This window comes from Falco cherrug, chromosome 5, assembly GCF_023634085.1.
Source record: "Falco cherrug isolate bFalChe1 chromosome 5, bFalChe1.pri, whole genome shotgun sequence".
In the NCBI taxonomy this organism is placed as follows: Eukaryota; Metazoa; Chordata; class Aves; order Falconiformes; family Falconidae; genus Falco; species Falco cherrug.
Genome location: NC_073701.1, coordinates 75,580,764 through 75,605,331, shown reverse-complemented (window position 1 = coordinate 75,605,331; position 24,568 = coordinate 75,580,764). Strand labels below are relative to the sequence as shown.

Here is a 24,568-nt window from a genome sequence, read left to right as displayed (position 1 = left end):
TAAGCCTACTCAAGTAAAACTAAAAAAGTATTCTAGACAGGACAAACATTAAAAAAAGATTGCCTTTTACTGAGACTAAATATGTTTTTAATCCCAAATTCTTTAACTTCTATGAATTTTTGGCAGGACATAGATGTTTGGCTTTGCTAAATAAGTATTATAGAAAGGACCCCATGGCACAGAGTACTGACTCCCTAGTCAAACAAATTTTATTATTTTTGTCCATTGAACCACCAAGTTTTCTGGAAAAAGTCTTTCCCTTGAGACTAGAGCCTTGGGAGCTGCAGTTAGTGCAACTGACCACGTGCTCAAGTTCCATCAGCTTCTCAGCCTTTAAAGAAAAAGTGTCATTCTACATAAATCAGACTGAGGATGGTTTTGTACCTGAACACATTTTCAAGATTAAAACTAACATCTTGCTGTGTTTAAATACAACATAAACAACTGCTTCCCCACATACTCCTCCTCCTGCCCTTTCTTTCTGTGCTATCCTTGCTCAGATATTTTGTCAGTGTCTTCTCCATTCTCCTCCTTAAAAATATTCTGTTTCTCAAGTGCTTAGTGTTTTTTACCACCACATCCTTTCCCTCCCCACCTCCATGAGGGGGCTGGAAATGCTGACAGAGCCATAACTGCATGATGATGACTACAACTGATGGAAGGCACACCTCATACAAACACACACAGGAGACGTAAGGCTGGCTGATTATTAACAGAAACAGCCAGTTGAGAAATCTGATGCTGTCCTTCCTAACTACACAGCAAAGTTTGTTAATGAGAGGTTCAGTAACATGAGCCAAAACACTGTTCCATAGCTGTAAATTCCTGTTAAAATGACTTGCTTCACTCAAGTTACTACAGCTTTAAAATTGTGCAAGTAGCTTCTAGCAATACTACAGACTATATAAATATCTATGATCACAAAGAAGCACTTCAGCTTAATCTGCATGAAGCTTTTTTAGTGTTTCAGAAGGACACTGAAAAAAAGATATTTAAACAGCATTCAAAGACTCAAAGCAAAACAATTCTATTTCTCATTTTCATGAGCTATATTTTCACGGAGATATCTAATTATTTTTCTACCATCACTTTTTTATTTCAACACTAGCAAAATGCTATTTGAAATGAACTCCATGGACTGTGCTGGTAAAACAAACTGGTTTGGGACAAATGACTAAGTAGCACAACCCTAATTTGAAGGCCACCGCCATGCTAGTGTGTTGTGAACAGCATAAATCCAAAGCAGTCAAAGCACTTTGTAGATTGCACTCAATCTTACTCACTGGAAGAAAGCAAGGATTCCAGTTTTCACATCCTTCCAGCAGAAACCCTCTGCAGAAAGATGGATGATACATCAAGCAAGCTGTAAACTACCTCTGCCCTATTCCACTCCCTGTGGCTTGCTAGTGCCTTAGGATGGATCCTAAATCCACTAACTAGTAATAGTCCCAAGGGAACTGCCAATCAGATAGTACTGATCAGCACAGCTGTGGCATCAACAGAGCATGTAACAGTCAGACCTTACCCACTCTGCTTTATGCTGGGTGGTCTTGCTGGGATGAAATAAAGTTCATGAAGAAATATCAATCATAGAATCATTTAGGTTGGAAGAGACCTTTAAGATCATTGAGTCCAACTATTAATCTAGTACTGCCAATTATTCCATCACTAAATCATGTCATTAAGTGCCATGTACACATCCTCCAGGGATAGCAACTCAACCACCTCCCTGGACAGCCTATTCCAGTGCCTGACAACCCTGTGGGTGAAACAATTTTTCCTAATACCCAGTCTAAACCTCCCCTGCTGCAACCTGAGGCCGTTTCCTCTCATCCTATCACTTGGTAGACACCCACCTCACTACAAACTCCTTTCAGGTAGCTGTAGAGCACGATAAGGTCTCCTCTCCCCTTTTAGCCTCCATTTCTCCAGACTAAAAAGCTCCAGATTAAACAACCCACCACAGTACAGCTACAGAAGCCTCTTGGCTCTTTTATACATAAAAGGCAGGGTAGCCTTCACTACAAAGAAAAGTAGGTAATTTAATGTGGACAGTTTTTGGAAAAAAACAACAGCAAGTCGCTTAGTTTACAGCGGGACACTAAGAACAGCTCACAGTTTGCTCTGTGTAAGTGAACCTATGATCTCAGAACCCAATCTACAAGGTGTAGAACAGGGCCAAATGGCACTTCAACAGAGGCAATTTTGGACTGCTAGAACGGAATAGCTTGGTCTCAATTCTATCCTTGGCTAGGGAGAGCTACCTGCACTCCTGATTTCTTTGTAGTGCTGCTGGTTTTAAGGGTACCTATTGATTGTGACAGATGACTGCACATATCCAAGCTACTTCCAGACCTGGTTCAGCTCCACATATTCATATAGGAATGCTTCAGACCTAATGAATCCTAATACAACCAGCTGCACCGACATTATGATGCCTAAACATTCAAGTTGAGCCTAAAAACAAGGCTGGGTGTGAGAAACGTAGTGTCACATAAGAGAGCCTAGGTCTATATTATTTTAAATAATGGATAATTTACTGCTGGCAAGAAACGAACCCAGATCAGAGCAGTGTGAAGTCTGTCTCACACTGCCATCTGCTGAAAAAAGCAAGCTACTTCTCCAGGAAACTGTTCATTGTTCTCACTGCATCTCATAATAAAATTACAGGAGATTGTATTTCCTCATCTGCAAAGAAATATACAAAACCTTCTATTCTTCCATTCTTACAACTATATAATGCTGAAGTGTACAGCACATACAAATATCAAGCCACTATTCATAAGACACTAAAAATGCATGGGCCTACTGCAGAATCCAGGTGCCCAGATATCAGCCAAGTAAAAGGTTTGAGTGTGTTGTGAGGGTCTGCATAATTAAAGCTGATGAGTGGTATCAGCTAGCACAACCTCCGTGCTGATGGAATGATCACATGCTTATTACTGCTCTTTCTGTTGATCCTGTTTACTAATCCAAATCAAGCATAAGATGGTATAATTAAACAGACAAATGAAAATTAATAGTGAAATGACAATCAATGAAGGTTATAAAATATTCTTCAGCACATTCTTCAAAATTAAGTAATTTTGCAATAGATAAGCTGAATAAGCCATTGAAGAAAAAGTTTTATTTCTTACTTACACCCTTCTCTGTTGCACAAATATCTGTATTTCCATAAAGTGTTCCAAGACCAATTACTTTGCCACCGTTTGTCCGTATATCGATTTTATGGCTCTGAAAAAAAAAAGTTTAAAAATCATATGGTTAGGATAACCATAAAACAAGTTACCTTGTTTTTCAAGCTGTACCACAATAACCACCTTGGATCACAAGCTTCTTCCATGTTACTGTGAAGGTTTTTCAAGTGATTGCCAAACGTACTGTTTATTTCCAGTAAAGTCAAAATCAAAACAAGTCACATTTCTTTGTGACTAGAAATGCAAAAGAATGAATGATGCTGAGGAACTCTCTATTCTCAATACAGTGGTGGTTTTGTTTTTGTTTTGTTTTTTAAACTAGAAAAGCATTCTTTCAGTATATATTAAAATAAGCAGCAGAGGAAGAAAGAGGGAACTGCGTGTTTCATTTATACTCCATCCAGAAACCAAGGTATGCATATACCCTGTGCTGCAGCAGCTGAGAACCACGAACTGGCAGTGAGAAATGAATTTACAAACTAGAGCCTTCCAGTGACCTGGAACCTACAGTGTCACACAAGTCTGTAGGACAACCTCATATATACACACAAACACACCACAGAGCTACTTATGCTTGGAGTAATATGTATGGCCATAAACTTCTATGAATGCATACCAGTACAAACCTTAAGCCTGCAAGTAGAACTAGACCCTACAGTGTTTTACACCAACCAGATTCTAATTAAAATTAGGTATTTTGCATACATCTGCATTACAATCTCCAGTTTTTCACAAAGAAAACAGATTTCAAGTAAAATGTTATATCCCTTATATCTCTCAGCTGCTGCTGCATACCACTGACAAGAGAAAAAAATGTATAGAAATACATGCAAACTACTCTCAGAAAAAAAAGAACCCAACAGGTCTTGAGATTAAAACCCAACCACTTGTAAGAGGGGGAACAAATATTTAAGTCAGATTTAAATAATCTAACTGCATTCATAAGCTGTAACTTCAACAAATAGGACTTTCAAGATCTACTGATCTCAACAGCAAAGCTCTCTTGCTTAAGCTCACTAGCATGAACGCTGGAACAACATAGGATTAAAAATATATTCAGCATTTTTTTTATCCATAATAATGGATAAGCTTCCCTGCACACACACCTCTTACATTTTTCCCAAACCACCACCTCTATTTTCAGATATATTTGTTCCTGTTGGAGAAGGCGTTATTCCTGCAGATGGTATTTAATTTGAGACACCATTCATATCAGACACATTCAAGATACTTTGATTATTAAACACCTGTCTGGATAAGCCATAATAAATTGCATTAACTAGGTCTAATCAGATGGCAACAAGGTTACGTGTTGCAGCACTATCCAAACTATCAAGCTGCAACAAGGTCTTCTACCATCTCATATCAACACACTCTTCATGCCAGTCCCTCTGCTGCCTTCTCATCTCGCCTCATCCCAGGCCTACTGCCTTTTCTTTTGCTTCTTCCTCCTTCTGCTACTTCATTGGCTGCCCAACCTCTTAACAGAACGGCCACAGCTGCACCTTACCTACATCAGCCAACCCGACACCCCTGAAGCCAGCCCACAATTAGTATTGATAATATACAGCTAACACAGCTTCATTCTTCTACAATTAAGAACTTTTTTTTTAAAAAAATATGAAATCAAGTTTCCAATATGAAAAACATGGGACTTATATTGCTCTGACACATTTCTGATGAAACAGCAAGTACCAGAAGTTTCATCGTGTTTCATAAGACAGGAAGAACTCCAGAGCAGTGTTCCCTAATATCTGTGGTCTCAAGTCTTGGTTTCTGCTCCATTTAAGATGCTTCCCCACAGTAAAATGCAACACCCCTAACTTGAGACTACAGTAGTGCATCAGACCTTTTAAAGGTTGTAAATAACTTTGCTGTTCCATTAAGCTTCTATACAAATATAATAGGTGATTCCATATACAGTAAACAGGATAAACTTCAATTAGATGCTTCAGTCAGACATAACAGTTCCTTTAAGGCAGTTACATTAAGCACATTATCAGAATAATGGTTAAAAAAGCAAATTCTCCAAGCATGTAACTTGAGGAAAATATGGAAACTCTTAAGATTAGAAAAATTGATGTATAACAATGATTTACTAGTATGGCCATTGATAGTAAACTATAAAACATACTTTTTTTTTTACACTATCATTTTTGGGATAGATAAAGCTTTGATAAGACATAGGTCCCTCAACTTTTTTCCCCAGAATTATTAGACTGTCCTTATCCACTTAAAAGAAACCCACCCACAAACAACAGGATTTCAGAGGTAGGTACCAACAGAGACACGTAACAGCAGGATTTTCTCAGAGAAGCAGCAAGTTATAATGGTCAAGTAGCTTTTCCTTTAAGAGGGAATATTCCACTAGCTGAAACTAAGTAGTACTGATTTCTCATAGGGCTTCTCCTAGCAAGGGAGAAAGGAAGAGCTATAAGGCTGTCAAGGCCATGACAGATGATAAAATAATAAAAAAAAAAGATCCGTTCTGTTCAAAGAAAGGAAGGACAGTGATGCAGAATTTTAACAAATAAGGCTCAGACATGGGATGTGGTGAGGAAGCATGGCATATCTTCCACCAGTTGTGCACAAGACACCTGGAAATTCTTGTTATCACTGGCAGTCAGAGTCAGAAGTAGTCATCGAACATAGAAACAAAATTAAAAGGTCTCCTTGGTCCCACTGTCACTGCTAAGGCAATGAACTGCAATGAGAAGCAGGAGAACAGTTAAAAAGAAGCAGCACTGCTTTCCCAATAAAGAATATGGGACTAATTTATACTCTGAAGATAATGTACAAGTCATAAGTGTATTTAAAAAAATCAACAAGTTTTCTGAATTACAAGTTACACAAACAACTTCTTGCAGTCTATGGCAAGTTGTGAAGCTGTTTGCTGGTGCTCTTGAATAATCCCCACACGACCAGATTTCTTTAATCATCAGATCAAAAGATCAAGATCTTTTGCTCTCTGCTGTAAAGAAAGGGTCTCCTGCTTTGCTAGTCAGTGAGCTTTGTGGACAGCATTAGAGTGAAGTAACATTAAACAGCTCTCCAATCCATCCAGGGGAGGGCAGTATCACTTTAGCTTGCTCAGTAAAGCGCATTCCCTAAAGGGGTATCTGCTTTTCTGCTGTACAACAGGATCTAATCTAAGATTTTCATTTTTTTGTTATTTTTTAGCTTTGAAAAAACCCAAAAGGTTAGTAATTCTAATTCTCACTAATAATTCTGTTTCTCTGATAACAGAGTATAATTCCTGAACCTTTATTAGAAAAAACTAGTAACAGCTACCTTACAGAACTACAGTACTTCTTAAAAGTTAGACTAAAAACCTGGTTGTGCAGCTGATGCTGTAATTGAACAGTTGTTTGCTCTTGAAAACACCTACATGGTCAGTAATTTTAATTCAACACTTTCATCTCTATTTCAGAGTCAACAAAGCCAAGAATAACATATCTTCTCCAGTATTGTGCGTCAAAGCCATCACAGTAACCAGAACACACACAATCAATCGCCCCTCACAACCCAGAAGAATACTTAGGGCAACTCTTTTGGTTAAAAAAGCCAAAGCCTTATCTATCAAAGCTTTCTTTTAACAAGAGTTTCAGTTGAAATCTGGAGGCAAAAACCAACACCAAGCTCATCTAATAAACTATAATGTGGTCGTAGGGGAGTTGGTCTCAGAAGTTCCAAACTGGTGACTTTGCAGCCTTCTTTTCAGTTCGTTGGAGAGTATTGTTTCATTGCTACTTGAAGTCTCAAGGGAAATAGAACTTTTTCCTTTTCAAAATTCAACATTTTTTACATCTCAGATTGCATATGAGAAGAGATGCCCAAAACATTAGTCTTCTTTCCTCAAAATCCTCTTTTTCCATGACATCACAAAAAAATCTTGATATGTGTGATGGCATGCTGTGATTACTGTCACGACTGCTGGCCAAAATTACCTTCTTTTCCTCCTATTATGTAGTTTCTCATGTACTGCTGTTTGCTGCTATTATGATATAACAGTGATTTTTAACTAAAGCTTCAGACTGCATTAACACATATAGTATTGTTCACTTTTTGTTATATTTTAGTTACCTTTTTAAGAGTAATATGCTCAACTACACAGAATCTGGAAGATGCAAGTTATCTGTAGTTCACTGAATATGGAGTCAATCTAGCTCTGTTGTATATTAAGTTTCTCCTTAAGTTCAGTTTCCCCTATGTGCGCTATAAAATCATCTCTTACCATGGTAAAGAAAAACACTGGAAGAAGTTCAATATCTCAAAAACACCTAAACTTAAGAATTACCCTATTTGAAAAGCCCTTTTGAATTTATACCAATTCCTGCAGGTTGAATTCCAATTATTCAAGTGGGATTAAATCAAGAATTTGATTCCAAACAGCACCTAAGTCAGATATACTTTGATTATTTCTACACAAGCTTATGTCAGCAAACCTGAAGTCTTCAGATTGAATAAACAAGGTCATGACCATGATATATACTGTATTTATTCAGATATATTTCAGTCATGTATTTTGGACAAGTAATGTGTAACTTCTGATTGAAAATTAACATGAAGAGTTTGTCAATAGCAGAATCGGAATTATGAAAAAAACACACACAGAAAAAAACCCAGCACACTGCCATGTCCCAACTGAGCAAGCATAACTATTAACATACTAGACAGGAAATCCCACAGTCTGTCTTTTTTTGTTTTTTGAGGGGTAAGGAGGACAGAGATCAGGCTTACTGCTGTCACTGTTTCTTGCTGGCTTTGGCTGTCAAAGATAACTGGAATTCTGACTCCACATGAGTGTTACTGACTTTGTGTCGTAATTGTATGCAATAAATAAAGGTGAGGTGCTACGCACATAGTAACACTCAGAAATATCAGAGCACATATCTCCAAAATTGGTATTAAGTTTTTATACTATATTCCACCACACAATCCCTTTTAAAACATTGATGGAGTGGGAGAGGGTTCTTTGTACCTTTATTGACTGCAAGACACTAGTCCCCTTCTCAGTTTCTATTTTGCAGTTATCACATTCTATTTTCTGAATCTTCACGCAGCCAGTCCCTGATGTTTTGATATCCAAATCTAGAATTAAAAAAAATTTATTAGCAACAGAATGAGAAGAGTCTGATCTATTTAGCATAGTACTTGATTACTTTATATAGTAACTACATATAGTATGGGGGAAAAAAAAGGAGCTGTTTTGCTACTAAAGAACCTTCTTGCAAAGTTTGGCCACATACTTTCAATTGTATGACTAGTCACTATGAATAATTGACTGAAAATTTTGCAAGCCTGTTCATAGCCTTCCCTCTTCAAGCAAGAACATTAAGAGGCAGCAGACTGACTGTAACCTCTGGCAAGGAATCAGCAGGGTGTGGTCCTTTAGTGAAGTTTTATATATTTTTGTTTTAACCCACCCCAAACCCCACCTCCATCTCACAGCTACCTTAGTCACTAATTCTATTAGCAATTCTACTACTGAGCCATTTAGGTACCCTAACATGAGTTTTGGAGTGGCAAGGTTGGCAGGTTGTTTGAAGCCACATGTAAAGTAATGATTCAACAGCACAAATACATATGTCTCGCTTAGACCTATGTTGCTTCAACCTGCAAGCAGCATAACACAAAAATAGATATATAGGAGTTTGCATGTGTCATTCTTCCCTAGCCTTCTCAAAGGCCTGACTTGCCCCTTGGCATGAGGCAGCATGTTTGGCTCTAGTCTGAATCACCTCACCTTACTACTGTTCATAGGCTCCCACAAAGAAAACTAACTAGGTCTTGTAGATAACACTGTTATCAAAGGAGTAATTTATAGGCTCATAGTGCTTCATGCAGGACTATCAAAGGGATTTTTCTGCCACTTGAGATCACCCCTGGGTTTAAAGAACCAGGAAGAAGTTTGAGAATGTGCAGTCTGAGGATTCTGACTATATTAATAATAATTTGTATTAATGATCCTAGTAACAACTGGCAAAAAGTAAAGACAGGAAAGGAAAAAAGTAGTTCTGTTCTTTTAAGGATAAAAGGCAGAAAGAAGAAAGAGAAAAATTGAACAGGAGTCAGAAGCATTTGCTGCAAGAACTGAAGCTACACTAACAGAGGGAGTGAGCCAATTACTCTCTAAAGAAAAGATTATCTAGGAAACAAACCTCATTTAAGCACCTGTGAAAGTCTGTCTTTCACCTCCGCTATCTGCTAAGATGACCAGAAATATGAGAAGAAGAATCAGAGTATGTATAACAAGCTCTGCTCCAATGAGATTTCCCAAGTCAGACCTGTGACATTAGTGGAGGCTGAAGATCACACTGCCATGATGCTGCTCAGGGTAGATGCTGGAAGCATGACAACAGTAGCTTGCAGACCATGAAGATAAGAGACTGAGAGCTCCAACTGACAACGATGGGAAATTTTGCCACTGACAAACCAGGAAAATCCCAGGGGCAGATCTGAAACAAGTTACATCTTTGCTGCAAGAGTGCTACCTTATTGCCACAATAAGCTAAGAGGTTAAATGTAGTGAAGGAAGCAGACCATGTTCACAGGTAACAATTTCCTAAGAAAGAGGGCTAGAAGAGGTGGACTGGATAAGCAAGCAGGTTTTCCAGAAAGCTGTTTTATTTGTAGGTATTATTTTCTTAGCCCCTTCATGGAGGACTTCCAAAGAAGAGATACTATGACCAAGATTTTAATCAAACTGTATGTTTCTTAAATGTAAGTAAACTCTAAGATACACTTTGAGGCATGTAAAAGCACAAAACCTGGCAAACTGGTCTGGTGACCATTGCCAGAGTCTTGAGGGCCAGCTCCACAAGGTTTTATGTTGGTAAAGCCTAGACAATTTCACCAGACTAAAAGTATCTGAACTATTTCAATTTGATCGATGCTGATCTACAGGCTCTGAAGTTGAGACAAAACAGTTTTCTATATGGTTTTACCTCTAAGGGGGCAGTTGAATTGTTTAAACACAGTTTCCAGAGTGACACAAACAGAGGCAGTCTCCAAACATCTATACTTGAAACAGTATGTCCCCACACAGCACAAACTTTGAGAGCTCAAAAAGCAAGCAGTATTATTTTTTGAAGTACAAGCAGTCTTGCTCAAAAATGCTCAATTTATCCACTGGAAAACTGCACAGTCCTTGGGAGAATCTACATCCAAGACTTCTGCTATTTTTCTTTCTGAGAAAAGAGAAGTTAAAAAGCCAGTTTGCTTGTGCAAATCATTGAATTCAATCAGCTTGATAACCTCTTGCCCATACTGCTTCTATCAAAGGGGGTGAGGAAATGCTTATGAGCAGTCAGTTTAGTCATGATACCAACTTAATAAGACTTTTGTAAGAACAGGGTTAATAACTTTGATCCTGCAGGGCATACTATGGCTCTAATTTGAAAGGGACATTAGTAGTGTAATCCTAGGTGTATCAAAGATGCCAGAAGAAGACACAGAAGTCGAGGGATCCATGAGCATGCTGTTAAGAAACACCAGAGATCCCTGGAAACATACTTTGTGCCTTGATCCTCTGCAGGGTCACAATGCTTTGCTAGCCTTGATACAGCAAAAATCAGGTGGACAAGGAGGTGGACAGCCTCTCTGTCTCACACACAGGCTTCCTGAAGCAAGGAAAAGTGACTCCACAAAGAGGCAGGCTAAAAGCTGGATAACATTGCTAATGAAACTTCCAACACGCAAGGAGGAACAGGATATCTGTTCCAGTGCCAAAGCTCCAGAAATAGCTAGTTTGATTGCTCCTTAGCAAAGATTAGAGCTGAAGCCAACTTTAGCCACACAAACCTCAAAGATGCATGAAGATCTTTGAGTGCAAAGGACTTGTATTGGAAATAAAAGTACATAAGGAAAAAAAGGACTTTGGTACCAGAATGTAGACCTCAGAAATACTGCCTTAAACTATAATATTGGAAATAGACTGGAAAATTATTTTAAATTAACTCATCAGCCCTGGACAACTACTCTGCTTATAGAAAAAGGTTAGTAGTAAGTGAGCATGCACGCAGAATAATTCAGTCAAGGAAAAACTATTTATTGAGGGCATCGCATTACAGTATTTGCTATTCTGAGGCTGTAAGTCTGCTATCCTTACATGGATGATCTTTTTTTCCAACTCACTAATGTTAAGACTTCAGAAAAGTACACTGTTGAAAGGATTCATATTTGCTTTCCACTAACATTTATAAAAAAAAAACCCGAAACAAGCAGTCCCAGGAGCTTAGGTTCTCCCCTCATATAAACAGGCAAAAAAAATTGTTTAAGCGATACCATAAAATTATGATTTTGGTAATTCACAGAAACATTCAAGGCCCATACAGTCATTCAGCTTGCTTAGTTCCACAAGAATCTACAGTATTTAGCCAAAACGCTAAGTGATCTGATTGACTTAAATAAGATTAAGGTGGAAGAGTTAAGTTTTCGCAAGAAGAAAACTGCTAATAAAAAATAAACAAAAAACCCCAAAACAAACAATTAAAAAAACATAGTGGCTTACAAGCGGGCCTAGACCAGGAGTGCCTGTTCCTGTGCCAGAGGGGACAGAGCTCTGGTATTCTACTTCCATGCAGCTTGTCCACCACTTCAAGACTCATGGCTCTCCTCCTTGACTTTGAGGTAGAAGCCTCCATTCTCTTCACCAGGGTATAATATGGAAAAAACATGGAAACAGTTTGTCAGAGGAGGTTATATTGTCCTCATTCTTGGACCTTTCCCAAAACCAGACTGGATTAAAGCAGTGAGCAGCCTCCCCTGGCCTTGGAGTTGACCCTGCTTTGAGCAGGAACTTGAACTAGAAACCTTCTGAGGTTCCCTCCAACCCAAATTATCCTATGATGCTAATATAATACGTACATACTAAAGTAAAACATAAGAATTGCATGGTAAGATGGGACAGATGATTCTGAAATTCTGGTCACGCAAGATCTCAGTTATGTCCGAGTACTCTATGTACAGTAACCAGAAATAAAAGAGTTGGTTTCCAGTTCAGTTACCACACGTGGTTTGACATGCCAAGACACAGGGTTCTCTTTATGTGCTGAGCAGACTCCAAACCTACAGCTATGTGCCTATGCTATCCCTGGAATAAATAGCTAACATATAGATGTGACCTGAAGGAAAATAAATTAGACTAAAGAGAAGTTTATTGGTATCTACCATCTATGAAGGTTAAATGTATCAGAGAGGATTATAAAATTGTATAGGATATTGAAAGTACACTGCATAAAACTAGACACTAAGACAGGATCCTTTAGTACTTGCCCTGCTGGGCCGCTTACAAATTGCCTTTGGTTTAAAAATGTGTATTTAAGGTCATCATCTAGCATCTGCACACACTCTTTGGGGTCGAAGGAGTTTTAGCTAGCTAAGAGCTTCCTGGATAAGCTCCAAGGTAAGTTGCGAAAGCTGTTACGAAATGCTGTAACTTCCAAATGAAGAAAAAAGCTAAAATACTGTAAAGGCGTTCAGCATTCACATCAGCTTCTCAACTTTTTACAGCTAAGTGACAGAAAGAAAGCTCAGATAAAACTGTTTAGCCAGAACAGTTAACATCTTTGTCATGCATTCAAGGAAGGCCAGAGAAAAGTCTTGCAGAGGAATAACAGTTTCTTTCTGGTTTGAGATGTGTTTTTACAAGATCTTTTGCTTATGCAATGAAGTTTAATGGATAATTATTTCCTAAATAAAGAAAAGGTACAACCCAAGCACAAACTACTACTCAGAAAAGCCAAACCAGAGCTGAAAGGACACTTGAAGTAGAACCTCACTGGCAAGTAGCAATTCCACTTCACTGAGGGGAAAAAAAAAAAAAAAAAAATGTTTTAGTAGATACATCTGTGGATATGACTGGATAACCGCATGAACAGACAACACTAACATCACGTTAACTATGGGGTGACAAGCAGCAATTAGAGGAAGAGGATTATAAGCCACAGACTGTCCAGGGAACCTAAATTGCATGAGCTTACTACAAACCCAGCTTAAAACCCTACAAACCAATAAAACCTATTTCAAGGAAGGCTAAGACAGTCTGCAGTGTTGGCTGACATTCAGAATGTAATAAGAATCTCAAAGACGGGACAAAAGCTAAGTGATTTTTTTCTGTCAATCAGAATTCATTACTAAGACCTTTAGGAAGGCTTCCCACATTGAAACTCTTTATGAAGGCTAAGATTCCCCAGATCTTAATACAATGAATTCTACGCCCTGAGAGTAACCGAATCTGCAGTAACACAAGAGTCACTCAGAGATCCTGGAGAAACCAAAATACTAAATTACTAACAGCTACAGTAAGCAGACACACTTGGTACCAGAGAAATGAAGGGTAACAAATGGGAAGCTGGGTTTTGGTTTGATTGTCTGTAATCCTGGAACAGACTCCATGAATGTACTACAGACAAGCCAAGGTAATCTTTGCAATTGCCAAGCAGAGGGAAAAAAACAATATAATAAAAAAAGTTGAAAAAGCTGTAAGAATGTAACTGTCAATTCTTAGGGAAGAGTCAAAACTACGGAAGTCTCTTGGAGGAGACAGTCCTGCCTATATGTTCATTAACTCCGTGATTATGAATATACATCAATGAATGTATAGGTAACAGTTGATCTGTTTAAGAGAATGAACTTGGATTTTCTGATGTTTTGACAAAAAAAAAGAAAAGAAAAAGTTACAGGGATGAGTAAGACTAGAAAACCAAAGACAACGTTGCTATGACAAACCCATAGCACATATCCTTTTTGAATGATACACAGTTCAGGCCCTTTTAAATGAACACAAGAAAAAAATAATCCCAAGTCCAAAATATGACATAGTAGAATTCAAGATATAGGAAAAAAAAAAACAACGTAAGAAGAAAGGTGCAGAATGTCTTTGCTTTAAGGGTTTGGAGAAGTGGTAACCAAGAGAATGTAACACCATGCTCTACTGAAGTCATAGATGACATGTATCAAGCATAAGTAGAATGAGATTCTTCACCATTTCTCATACCACAACTACAGCAGAGCATCAAATGATACAAAGCAGCAAATCGGCAACAGCCACTTGGAGCAAACCAAACGACCAGTTTTTTTGTATACTGAGAGGTTCTTCCACCATGGTGAAACTTACTTTGCACTGTACAGGCAATTGCACAAATTCATAGGAAAAAACCCATGTAAAATGACTAAACACAAATCTCCCTGGGTCAAATTCTCCCTAAACTTCAGCTTACTGAAGGGAATTATCCTAGCAAGCTTCCCCTCCTCCTTCCCTAAGCTTAGCGCCACTGTCAGGATTTCAGTCCAGCACAAATATTTATTGCTTTCAGCCACTACAGCTGCTTTCCCAGATTGTTTGTAGGTTCCACACCAGAAACCCTGCCCAGATTTTTGCCTTGTGCCCAAAAAGGCAATTCAAGCATTGTACTAGCCAAGAGAGCCCTCAGCATTTCACCTCTATTGTTACCTTCCAGACTTTTTTGAGCCCTGTGGATGGCCTGCCACTGGGCACAACAGCTGCTAATGGAGCCAGTAGTAGATCCAGCAAACCTGAACAGCCCTCGAGCCGCGGGTGTGCGTAGCCCAGGCTGAGGAGCGGTGCCTCCCAGAGGAGCGGCACTTACACCTTCCCTGGAACTCCAGCTGTCACAGCAAGAGTAAGTCTGCCCGGTAGCTACCACTTAACAGCAGAAGTTCCAGCGTTAAGTATTGCTGACCACCAGGTCAACAACAAACCATCTAACAAACAACAAACCAGGAACTGGGGACACACAGACAAAACCGGGAGGGTCTGAACATCCTTAACGGACGGGGGCACGGCGCCATTCCCCAACACCCGCTGCCAGCCGCAGCGGAGCCGGCGCGGCCCGTGGGGCGCCCCTGCTGAGGGGAGGGGAGGGCAGGGCCGGCCGGGAAGGGGACGGGGACCCCCACCCCCGCTCCACCCACCGAACTTGACGGGCGTCCTGACGTCCACGGTGGCCTTGCTGTCCACGCCGTCCGCGACGATCGCCATCTGCTCCAGCGCCTCGTCGTACTCCACCCGCAGGCGGTCCCGCTGCAGGCCGCGGGGTGGGGGGCTGCCGCCGGCGCCGCTGAGGGCGACCAGCACACGGGCCGCGCCCGGGTAGCGCTGCGGGTCCAGCGGGCGGACGCTCACCTGGCAGGGCAGCCGCACCCGCAGCCGCCCCCGCGGGCTGACCGCCAGCACCCACTCCTGAAGGGGCTTACGGCCACCGGCCTCGGCCGAGCCGCTGCACCGGCGGCGGGGGACGGGCGGCTCCCACCACCCGCCCGCCGCCCGCAGCGCCAGAGGCCCCCAGCGCGGGGGCAGCGCCCTCATGCCGCCCGGCGGGGTCGCGGCCACGGCAGAAGCCCCCTCAGGCGGGGCGGGGCAGGGCAACGAGCCGCTCCTCGCGGCGGCCCGGCCGTTACCCCCGCCTGGTCACGTGACGCGGCTGCACGCGGGGCGAGGCACCGGGGCGGCTGAGCAATAAACAGGCGGTGGCCGCTGACGCGCGCCCCGGCAGCGACGAGCGCCGGCCCCGCCCCCTCGCTGAGGCGGCTCCTGCGGGGCAGCTGCTCAGCGCGCGGGAGGATCTACAAGCGCCCGCAGAAGGGGCGAGCGCAGCCCGACTCGTCGGCCTATCAGCGAAGGGGGGGAAGGCGGAGCATTTCCGTGTCTGCTTCTATTGGGCAGCGGGAGGGAGGCTAGAGCCAATCAGAAGCGAAGGAGAGGGCTAGGGGCGGTAGAGGGAGGACGGAGAGGCGAGCGGGTGTCGCTATAGGAACGGGGGACGCGGCTGGGTGAGGCCGGCCGCGGCCGCACAGGTAGGGCTCTGCGGCGGGCCGGGCTGCGCGGCCTGCAGGGGCTTGCGGTGGCCTGGGCCGAGAGAAGACAAAACGGCGGCTCCGGCGCAGAGACGGGAAGCAAGCCCGGCGGCGCCGGGCCTTGAGGGCTGCCTCAGTCCTGTCTGAGGGGTCCTGGGTGGGCTGGGCCCAGCCTCCCCGCCGGACCCCTGGGCGCCGGGAGTCCCCCGGCCGGGGCGCGGGGTGGGCCACCTCGAGGTACCTCAGGGCATGAAGGCCCTTTCCGCCGGCCCCTGGGTTGACCGTGGTGCCGCCGAGTATTACTTTCCAGTGGAAGAGCCGTGCCGGTTGGGCTGCAGCCTGCACAGCTCCCTGGTGCAGCAGCCTCTGCACCCACAACATTTAACATCTGCAAGGAGGAGGCAGGGGAAAAGGGAGAAATGGGAAGGGGGAAACGACAGGACTTTGGGTGGCAGCTTGGTCTTGTTACACTTAAGCCTACAGTAGCACTGCATGTGGTGGAATGTCCATGGTCCGAGGATGAAGCAGCAGTTTGGCAGAGGTGCTGGAAAGTTTTCAACGGCGGCATTCCAGAGCTCCAAAATTGCTCTGTCAAGATGGCTTGGTTAACATGTTGTTTATAAATTATAGCATAACTTATTGTGACTATTTTTAGCAGTTAATTATTAAGTTATTTTAGCAGCCTAGCAGTTCTAAAGCCAGACAGATAAATATATTTCTGAGTTCTGTACAAAAATGTCCTTACAGGGTTTACAAACAAGCGGGGGAACTACTGAATTCAGTTAAAAAGACTTTAATGGACTTCATAGCCCACATTATCGTTGTATAACCAATAAAAAAAGTGAGGTGGGTGATGTAAAGTCATGGACTACATCCATGTATGATAGTTGAGTATAGAAAAACAGAACTCTTGAAACACAAAAATGTATCGAGAAATATTGAGACATGACAGGCTAGAAGGTGGGGTTTTTTTTCAAGTCTTAAGAAACAGTTGGTTTTAGAAGAAAATGCTACAGAAGTCTCGCTCTTGAGACCAAATACTAAATTTAAATGTTAGAAGATTTGCCAGGGAAACGGTTACAGACCCGTTAAGAAGCGTGGTGCAGCGTGCTGTAATTCCGCTAGATGTCAGCCCATTCAACAAATCACGCTTAATAACCGGCTGCTCCAAGGGAATCCTGTCTGCTGAGGTGGGGCTTACCCCTGCCCGCCCCCAGTGCAGCTGTTCTTGTTGTCGTTTCCTACCTCCTCTTAAACGTTAGCGTTGCTTTCCTACTGCCCCCTTTTTCTCCAGTATCTTGGTATTTGACGATCCTCATGGAGGCAGAGATTTATCAGGTTGGGCTCCCTACGCATCATCTTTAATATTGTTGAGTTTTGGATAATTGAGAACATTGTTTAAAAAAACACTCAGAGGTGCTTAAGCCTTTGCTATGTATATATTTGACTGGTTTGTGTTGGGTTTTTTCATTAGATACAGTCTAAAGCATACTTACACGGTTAAAAATGCTAAAGAAAAAAGATTAAAAGTAATTGCTAGGAAGGAGTCCTTCATTCTCCATACATATTTTTAATGTTTTACTTATGCTATCCATATTTTGGCTATAATATTAATTCAATTTCATTTTCATGCTTTTGATTGAATTCTGGCTGATCCCATATCAGCTGGTATGGCATGTAGGAGAGTCCAACAGTAAAATGAGATTGATTTTCATCTTTAATTTTCTGACTCGTCACTTGCTGGAAAAGAAAACTATATAAAATTTATAAACTAAGATTTATTTAGAGCTCTTATTTTAAGATGCCTGCATGATTCCCTAATGAATCACAATGCTTATTAGCCGTTTTGCCAGGTGTTTACTTACAGTGTTGTTGTAAGCCAAAGAATGTTCTGTATTTCATGCAAAAGATAACAAAAACTAGACCTTATAACGTGTTATAAAATAGGTTTTAAAGCCAAAGCATCATTAGAGGTGCTTTTAGGCGAAGGTGAGAGAGATTTCAAGGAAAGAGGAATTAAATAAAAAAGATATATAGGAGAAGCTATAGGAGGAATACATTTTTCTAACTTTTATATCTGGAATTAATCACAGTGTAAGATCAGACTGCTTCAGGTTCCCACAGGGTATAAATTTAGTCTTCTGGGGCAGGATTAAGTCCACCCATTTGCTATAATTGTAATGAAGAAATAACATGACTTCAATCCTCAGGAAAACAGGGCCACCCTGCAGGAGCGTTCTTGCTAGTGTTATGCTCATGCTGAGACTCTTACCTGCAGATGCAAGAACACTTCAAGTTAACATCCAGCATTTGAGCACGGTTCACCACACACAGTGGTAGCTACTCATCAGTGTTTCACCATAGCGTAAGCCTTAAGAATTTTTGTAGTCAGGATATTTTTTCCAAGTTTATTAAAAATTCTCATGTGTTTCTATTACGAAATGGTTTTATTACACTATTTTAGTTCCTTTATGTGTATTCAGTATTTTGTATTTTTTCAGTGATGTATTATTGAACTGCTTCCTTGAGCCTTCTTTGTTCTCAAGGCATGTCTAGGTTTCAGTGGGTAGGCAAAGCGTGTTTTGTTTGTTTTCCCCTCGGTATTTTAGTGTGTGTGTAGTAATGGTAACCGTCTCTTCTCAGGGATGGCAGAGAGAGGCAGTCTCCAAAGCATGCAGTGGTTTGGATTTCAGGGATTTTTTGTTTGTCATGCTACCAGAAATTTTCTGAGGAAATCAAGTTCCTCATGGTAACCACATGAAAAGGGAAGCAGCAAATCTTACCGTTCAAATTCTCCTCTGCCTTAGCTGTATCTAATTAGAACTCCAGCAGATAAAGTCTGTGTGTGGCTCAGGGCCATTCCATCCCAAATAACAGAGGCTTGACAACAAGGGGTAACAATGGAACTTAGAACTTGGTAAGTAGTTTAGGTATGCAGTGTGCCCTCATCTCCCCAAACTAGTTGTCTGTGAGGTTGTATAGTCTAATCAAACAATCCATTATGAATAACATGCCTATTATAGTGCCCTATTGTACATGATGCACAATATTAATTTGAATGATCATTTAATGTTGGCATAGCTTTGTGGTTTAAAGACACAGCCCTACAAGCTGAAGTACACGCTTTGCCTATTTAAAACAGAAGGTCTGCTGCTTATAAGACTGTAAGCTTTAACTTTAAGAAAGAAGCATTAGGAAATAAAATTTTAGGGGATGAAAAGAAGATCACTGTGTGATTGAATAAAGCCATGGTACTCCTATGTTATTAATATTATCTGTAGGTCTCATCTCTTCCCTTCTCCTTGAAGAGGATATGGTAGAACTGGAAAAGTTTTGAAGAAGGATGACAAGGACAGTGGAAGGCAGAGAAGGGCTTTAATGCCAGTGACAACAGGTAGATTGGCTTCTTCAGCCTGGAAAAAGGATTATCAAATGAAGTTATGATGTTAAATTAAACCTAGTGGCATAGAAAAGTTGTGATTATTCAGTGACTTATCCATTTGAAGAAATAGGTGGCATCAAGGAGCCAGCTTATAAACAGAGAGAAAGTATGGTTACTCAAGCAGTGCAGAAGTAAGATGAAAATCTTCATTTGCCTGGATTTTGCAGATACCGAAAATTTTGCATGAGCTCAGCAGGAGAGGGGGTGGTGTCAGGGAAACATCACTACGCTGTGACTGGTGGATTCTTCTGTCCCTTCTCAGGCATCTGGTGTTGGCTGGAAGCACGTAGGGCTAGATCAGCTTTTAGTCTGACTAGATATCACTGTCCTGATGTTGCAAACATCATTGCATAATTTTTCTAACTAATACAGTATAAAATACTAAGTCAGTTGTTTTGTTTTCAGAGTAATTTTACTTTTTAAGATTTGTGTGCAAAAGGAAGTAGCATGAAAATGTAGGTAAATACCCTGAGGTTTAGATTGGATATTAGGAAAAATTTCTTCACCCAAAGGGTTGCCAAACAGTGGAACTGGCTGCCCAGGGAAGTGGCTGAGTCACCATCCCTGGAGGTATTTAAAAGATGTGTAGATGTAGTGCTTAGAGACATGGTTTAGTGGTGGACTTGGCAGTGTTAGGTTTACAGTTGGAGTCAAGGTTCTTAAAGGCCTTTTCCAAACTAAATGATTCTATGTCCCACTGTTCAGCTGAGGTTCTGTTCATTGCTGTCGTGCTCTGGGTCCTGCCCCTGTCTCCTGCCATCCTTTCGGCCTGCAGGCAGATGGGAAGGTGCTCCTTAGCAACTTCCAGAAAAATCACCCAGTTGAGTTTATACCATTGAAATCACTCAGACTTCCTTAGCTGATTTTGCCTGAGAATGTAGACATAAAGCTGTTGTTCTTGCAGATCACTGTTGAGGAGGAAGGTATCTCCTCCTGCAAGAGAAGGAAATAGTATGTAACTTCCATGGATGCAGCTGGCTGTGGAAGGAGATCTATTTCTGTAGCCTCAGCTCAGCTTAATGTGAATTTACAATTATTCGTTTAAAATTGCCTAAGCTTTAGACTTGTGTGGTATTAAACAAAAAAATCTCTTGTGAGCTGGAGGATTAACATGTCAGTCTACACCAATTTAACTAACCCAGCTTTGACTGAAACAGATCAGATTTGTGTGGCAACGAATAATAGGGGAGGAAATAAATTAAGAAATTGATGATTTCTATCAGGAAGGAAAGTAGCGCACATGTCAATGTATAAGGTCTCATTTATAAATCCAGTTGTGAACCTGCATGTAATACTAATAATTAGCTACTTCATAAATATTTTCACTGGACTTGGTCAGACTGCTTACACAAATAACTGCTTATTGTTTTAATTGACTTCACAAACTTCCCAGTCTGGCCAGATGTTTACCAAACTGAAATTATAAATTAATTTGAATGTACATTCATACAAAAGGTTTAATGAAATAATTGAGAAGACATTGACACATACTTTTCAACATACAATAGTTTTTTACTCCAGCAATAGCAGCGTAAATAGTTTAATGTTATTCTAATGATGAATTCATACCTTCAATTCTGTAACAATGGCAGAGAAAAGCAGTGTGATTAATGATTTATTTCCCTTTGTGCTTAAAACTAAAAAAACAATTTAAAGTTGGGCCTGAAGGGTAAGACTGTGTAACTAGTATAAAAATCTTAATGATGCTTTTCTAAACCCGAGTCTTTTTCTAGTTGTTGGCTCAGTATTGGGGCCAGCCCTGTTTACTATCTTTACCAACGATCTGGACGAGGGGACGGAGTGCACCCTCGGTCGGTTTGCAGGTGACACCGAGCTGGGGGCAGTGCTGACCTGCGGGAGGGCAGGGGGCTCTGCAGAGGGGGCTGGGCAGGCCGGGCCGATGGGCCGAGGCCACTTGTAGGAGGTTCAACAGGGCTCAGTGCCGGGTCCTGCCCCTGGGTCACACCAGCCCCACGCAGCGACGGGCTGGGGCAGGGGGCTGGGAACTGCCTGGGGGGAAGGGCCTGGGGGGGCTGGGTGACAGCCCTGGGCAGGAGCCAGCCGTGTGCCCGGGGGGGGCAGAAGGCCAGCAGCGTCCTGGCTGGTATCTGAAACAGTGTGGCCAGCAGGGCCAGGGCAGTGACCGTCCCCCCGCACTGGGCACTGGTGAGGCCGCACCTCGAACACGGGGTTCAGCTTTGGGCCCCTCACTTCAGGAGGGACGTTGAGGGGCTGGAGTGTGTCCAGAGAGGGGCAACGCAGCTGGTGAAGGGTCTGGGGCACAAGTCTGGTGAGGAGCAGCTGGGGGACCTGGGGCTGTTCAGCCTGGAGAGGAGGGGGCTCAGGTGGGACCTTACTGCTCTCTGCAGCTCCCTGACAGGAGGCTGTAGGCAGGTGGGGGTCGGTCTCTTCTCCCAGGTGACAAGAGACAGGACAAGAGGAAATGGCCTCAAGTTGCGCCAGAGTAGGTTGAGGTTAGATATTAGGAAAAATTTCTTCCCTGAAAGGGCTGCCAATCATTGGAACAGGCTGCCCAGGGAAGCAGTTGTGTCACCATCCCTGGAAGTATGTAAAAGAAGTGGCACTTAAGGACATGGTTTAGTGGTGGACTTGGCAGTATTAGGTTTACAGTCGGACTTGATGATCTTAAAGGTTTTTTCCAACCTAAATGATTCTAATTTTATAAATGCAAGGGAATAATATAAAGTCTAAAGGTGTTCATCAGTATATATACATAGAAAATATTAACATGCAAAATCAGTAACTTTGTGTGGTTTCCTCAAAGAGATTTTTCGAAATTTTGTGTCTTCCTAATGAGTCTAGTTGATGCACCTTCGTACATGGAGCTGCATTTCCTCATGTTCAGAATGAAATTTTACTACTTTTTGCATGTGTCACTGAGGAAAGAGTCAATGCTGCCGAGTGTCACATGCCTGGATTCTGCACTGACTTGTATATGAACATTGCGGTTTGCTAGAGAGATGCTGAAGTAAAGATGATGGGAATCTCGAGTTCAGACTTTTATTATTCTTGCTGTCCTGAAGCTGTTTCACAAGGCTGTTCTCAGCCTGATTTGACCCAGGTTCCATAACAGACTTGTAATTCCCTTTCTCTGCAATACTGTGTGTTGGATCAAGGCTGTGATATTATTTGCAGTTCTACAGTTTGAAAATATCCATATTTGTTGAACTATTCTGTAAATTTAGAAATCATGCCAACTTTCATTTCTGTTTGAATTAGACTTCATTTACCAGATACTGCAAAAATACAAATTTTCCACTTTGCTTTTTGAACTTTATATATCCTATTTTGAGTAAGTTGAATTTTAAATTTAATTTAGTAGGTAATTGACGAATGCTGAACTTATTTTAATGTCCCATAATTGTACATATCTTTTGTTACAGTCTGTCCTGTTCCCTTTTGAAAAGGAGTAGAGGGTAGTGCTTATCACACTAACTAAGGCTGTCTAATTGTTTTCCTCTGTCTCAGTTGTCTATAGTTGTGTCTTTACATGATATTATACAATTTTTGGATTCTGAAGATTGTTTTTGTTCTCTCCCTGCTCAGCAAATTGGAGTCTTGGTGATGACTCTTGTACTACTGTACTGTTAGGAAGTGTATTTCTTGACTGGTGTCAACTGTATGTTTCACATACAAGTATCAACAAGAACGCCTATGAAACACCCATGAAGCTCTCGGGTTTTGGCACTGTTCTGCTGGGAGTTTCTGCCACTGTGTTTTTCCCTGTGTCAGAATTCTTTCAATATGTTTAGGGAAACAAACAAACAGCAGCAGCAGCCATAAACATGAAATGTGTATGCTAAAATATTCAGCAGTTCTTTATAGTTGAAAAATTGCTGTCTATTTATAAATGTGTATACATGTTTATGTACAGTATTTCGGAGTTTATTTCTTGGCCTCTATGATGTTTACAGTTGTTTCACAATGTTTTGACTCCTCCAAGAGGGATCTTGAAATTGCTTTTTTTTCCATAAGCAAATAAGCCACTGAAATCTCTCTTAAAAGTCAGAAAGTTCCTGAAGGAATTCCAAACAGCACTGAAGAAAGTCATAAACTTGCCAGTTTAAATTTCACTACCTTTATAGACAAGTAACTTTTTAAAAGGTGGATGCCCACAATATAACATTTTCATATCTCGCCACAATTACAAAAATGAATTTTATTTTTCTTAACTGTCAGCTTTCTGGCTTTTGAATACAAAATTGCTCTGGTTGTTTCATTGGAGAAATCGGGTATATACTAGTGAAATATTCTAAAATTTTCTTCTCAGTTTTATTACAGTTTTAATTTTGATTGTCCTTTATTTATGATAATTCTCTTTAAAGAGAAAAGTCTTCCATATGTTATGTGAAAGGCTGAATGATGTAAAAACTGACTAATTTGAGGTGGGTTCTGCATCTTTGGCAGCTGATATGGATTGTATAATGATTTTGTCCAACAGCAGAATACAATGTGCTCTGCATAATAGCTATTCTGCATAACAATCTAGAAAGACCTCCTGGTGTCAGGTGACCATTTGCAGAAGTTGGCAATCTTTCTCCCAAAATTTTGGACTAAAGTACTGTGATAATGATCTGTCTGTTCATTTCATCTACAGCCAGCTGCAGCAAACCTGTGAAAGAATTCCTGAATTCCTCCACGTATGTTCAGTCTCCACATTGTGCTGTGCTTTGCTCTGCAAATACTCTATGGCTCTCCTATCTCACTATGTCTTCTGTGTGCCTCAGAAGTCCTTCCCCTCTGTTCCCTCTGTAAGATGCTTATTGCCTCTCTTTAGTCATCCCGTATCTCTTTTATCATTCTCCTGAAGTCTTGTTTCATGCTGCCTTCGTGCAAAAGATCAGTATTTTAAAACTCTTTGAATATGCAAAACTCTTAAGATACTGTTATGCCAGAAAGTATTTTTGGCAGCAATTAACTGGCATTTGATATAATGACAAGTACCAACCTAATAAACATTAGTGTCTTATCAGGGTATCAAGAGCATTGCATACCCTTGTATTCCACCTCCCATTTCCCTCTTCCATCTCGGTCAGCATTTTTACACACCTTGGACAGTTCTGACTATTGATGCCTGGGAACATAATTT

At 41.3% G+C, this 24,568-nt stretch overlaps 2 protein-coding genes across 4 annotated transcripts in view; one reads left to right on the top strand and one right to left on the bottom strand.

Annotated features, from left to right (window-relative positions):
- Positions 1–15,717, bottom strand: part of FAM185A (family with sequence similarity 185 member A) — a 51,952-nt gene extending 36,235 nt beyond the window's left edge. For all 3 annotated transcript variants that reach the window (XR_008732389.1, XM_055711431.1, XM_055711430.1), the window contains exons 1-3: positions 15,135–15,717; positions 8,179–8,288; positions 3,142–3,234 (exon numbers count right to left, since the gene is read on the bottom strand). Coding sequence is in view for 2 of the 3 variants with exons in the window: in XM_055711431.1 (XP_055567406.1) it covers positions 3,142–3,234; positions 8,179–8,288; positions 15,135–15,528 (597 nt within the window). In the remaining variant the exon portion in view is untranslated. The remainder of the gene's footprint in view (positions 1–3,141; positions 3,235–8,178; positions 8,289–15,134) is intronic.
- Positions 15,718–15,954: 237 nt separating this feature from the next.
- CCDC146 (coiled-coil domain containing 146) overlaps positions 15,955–24,568 on the top strand; it is a 74,389-nt gene continuing 65,775 nt past the window's right edge. Inside the window, 1 exon segment of the mRNA XM_055712890.1 lies at positions 15,955–16,016. The gene's annotated coding sequence lies outside the window, so the exon portion shown is untranslated.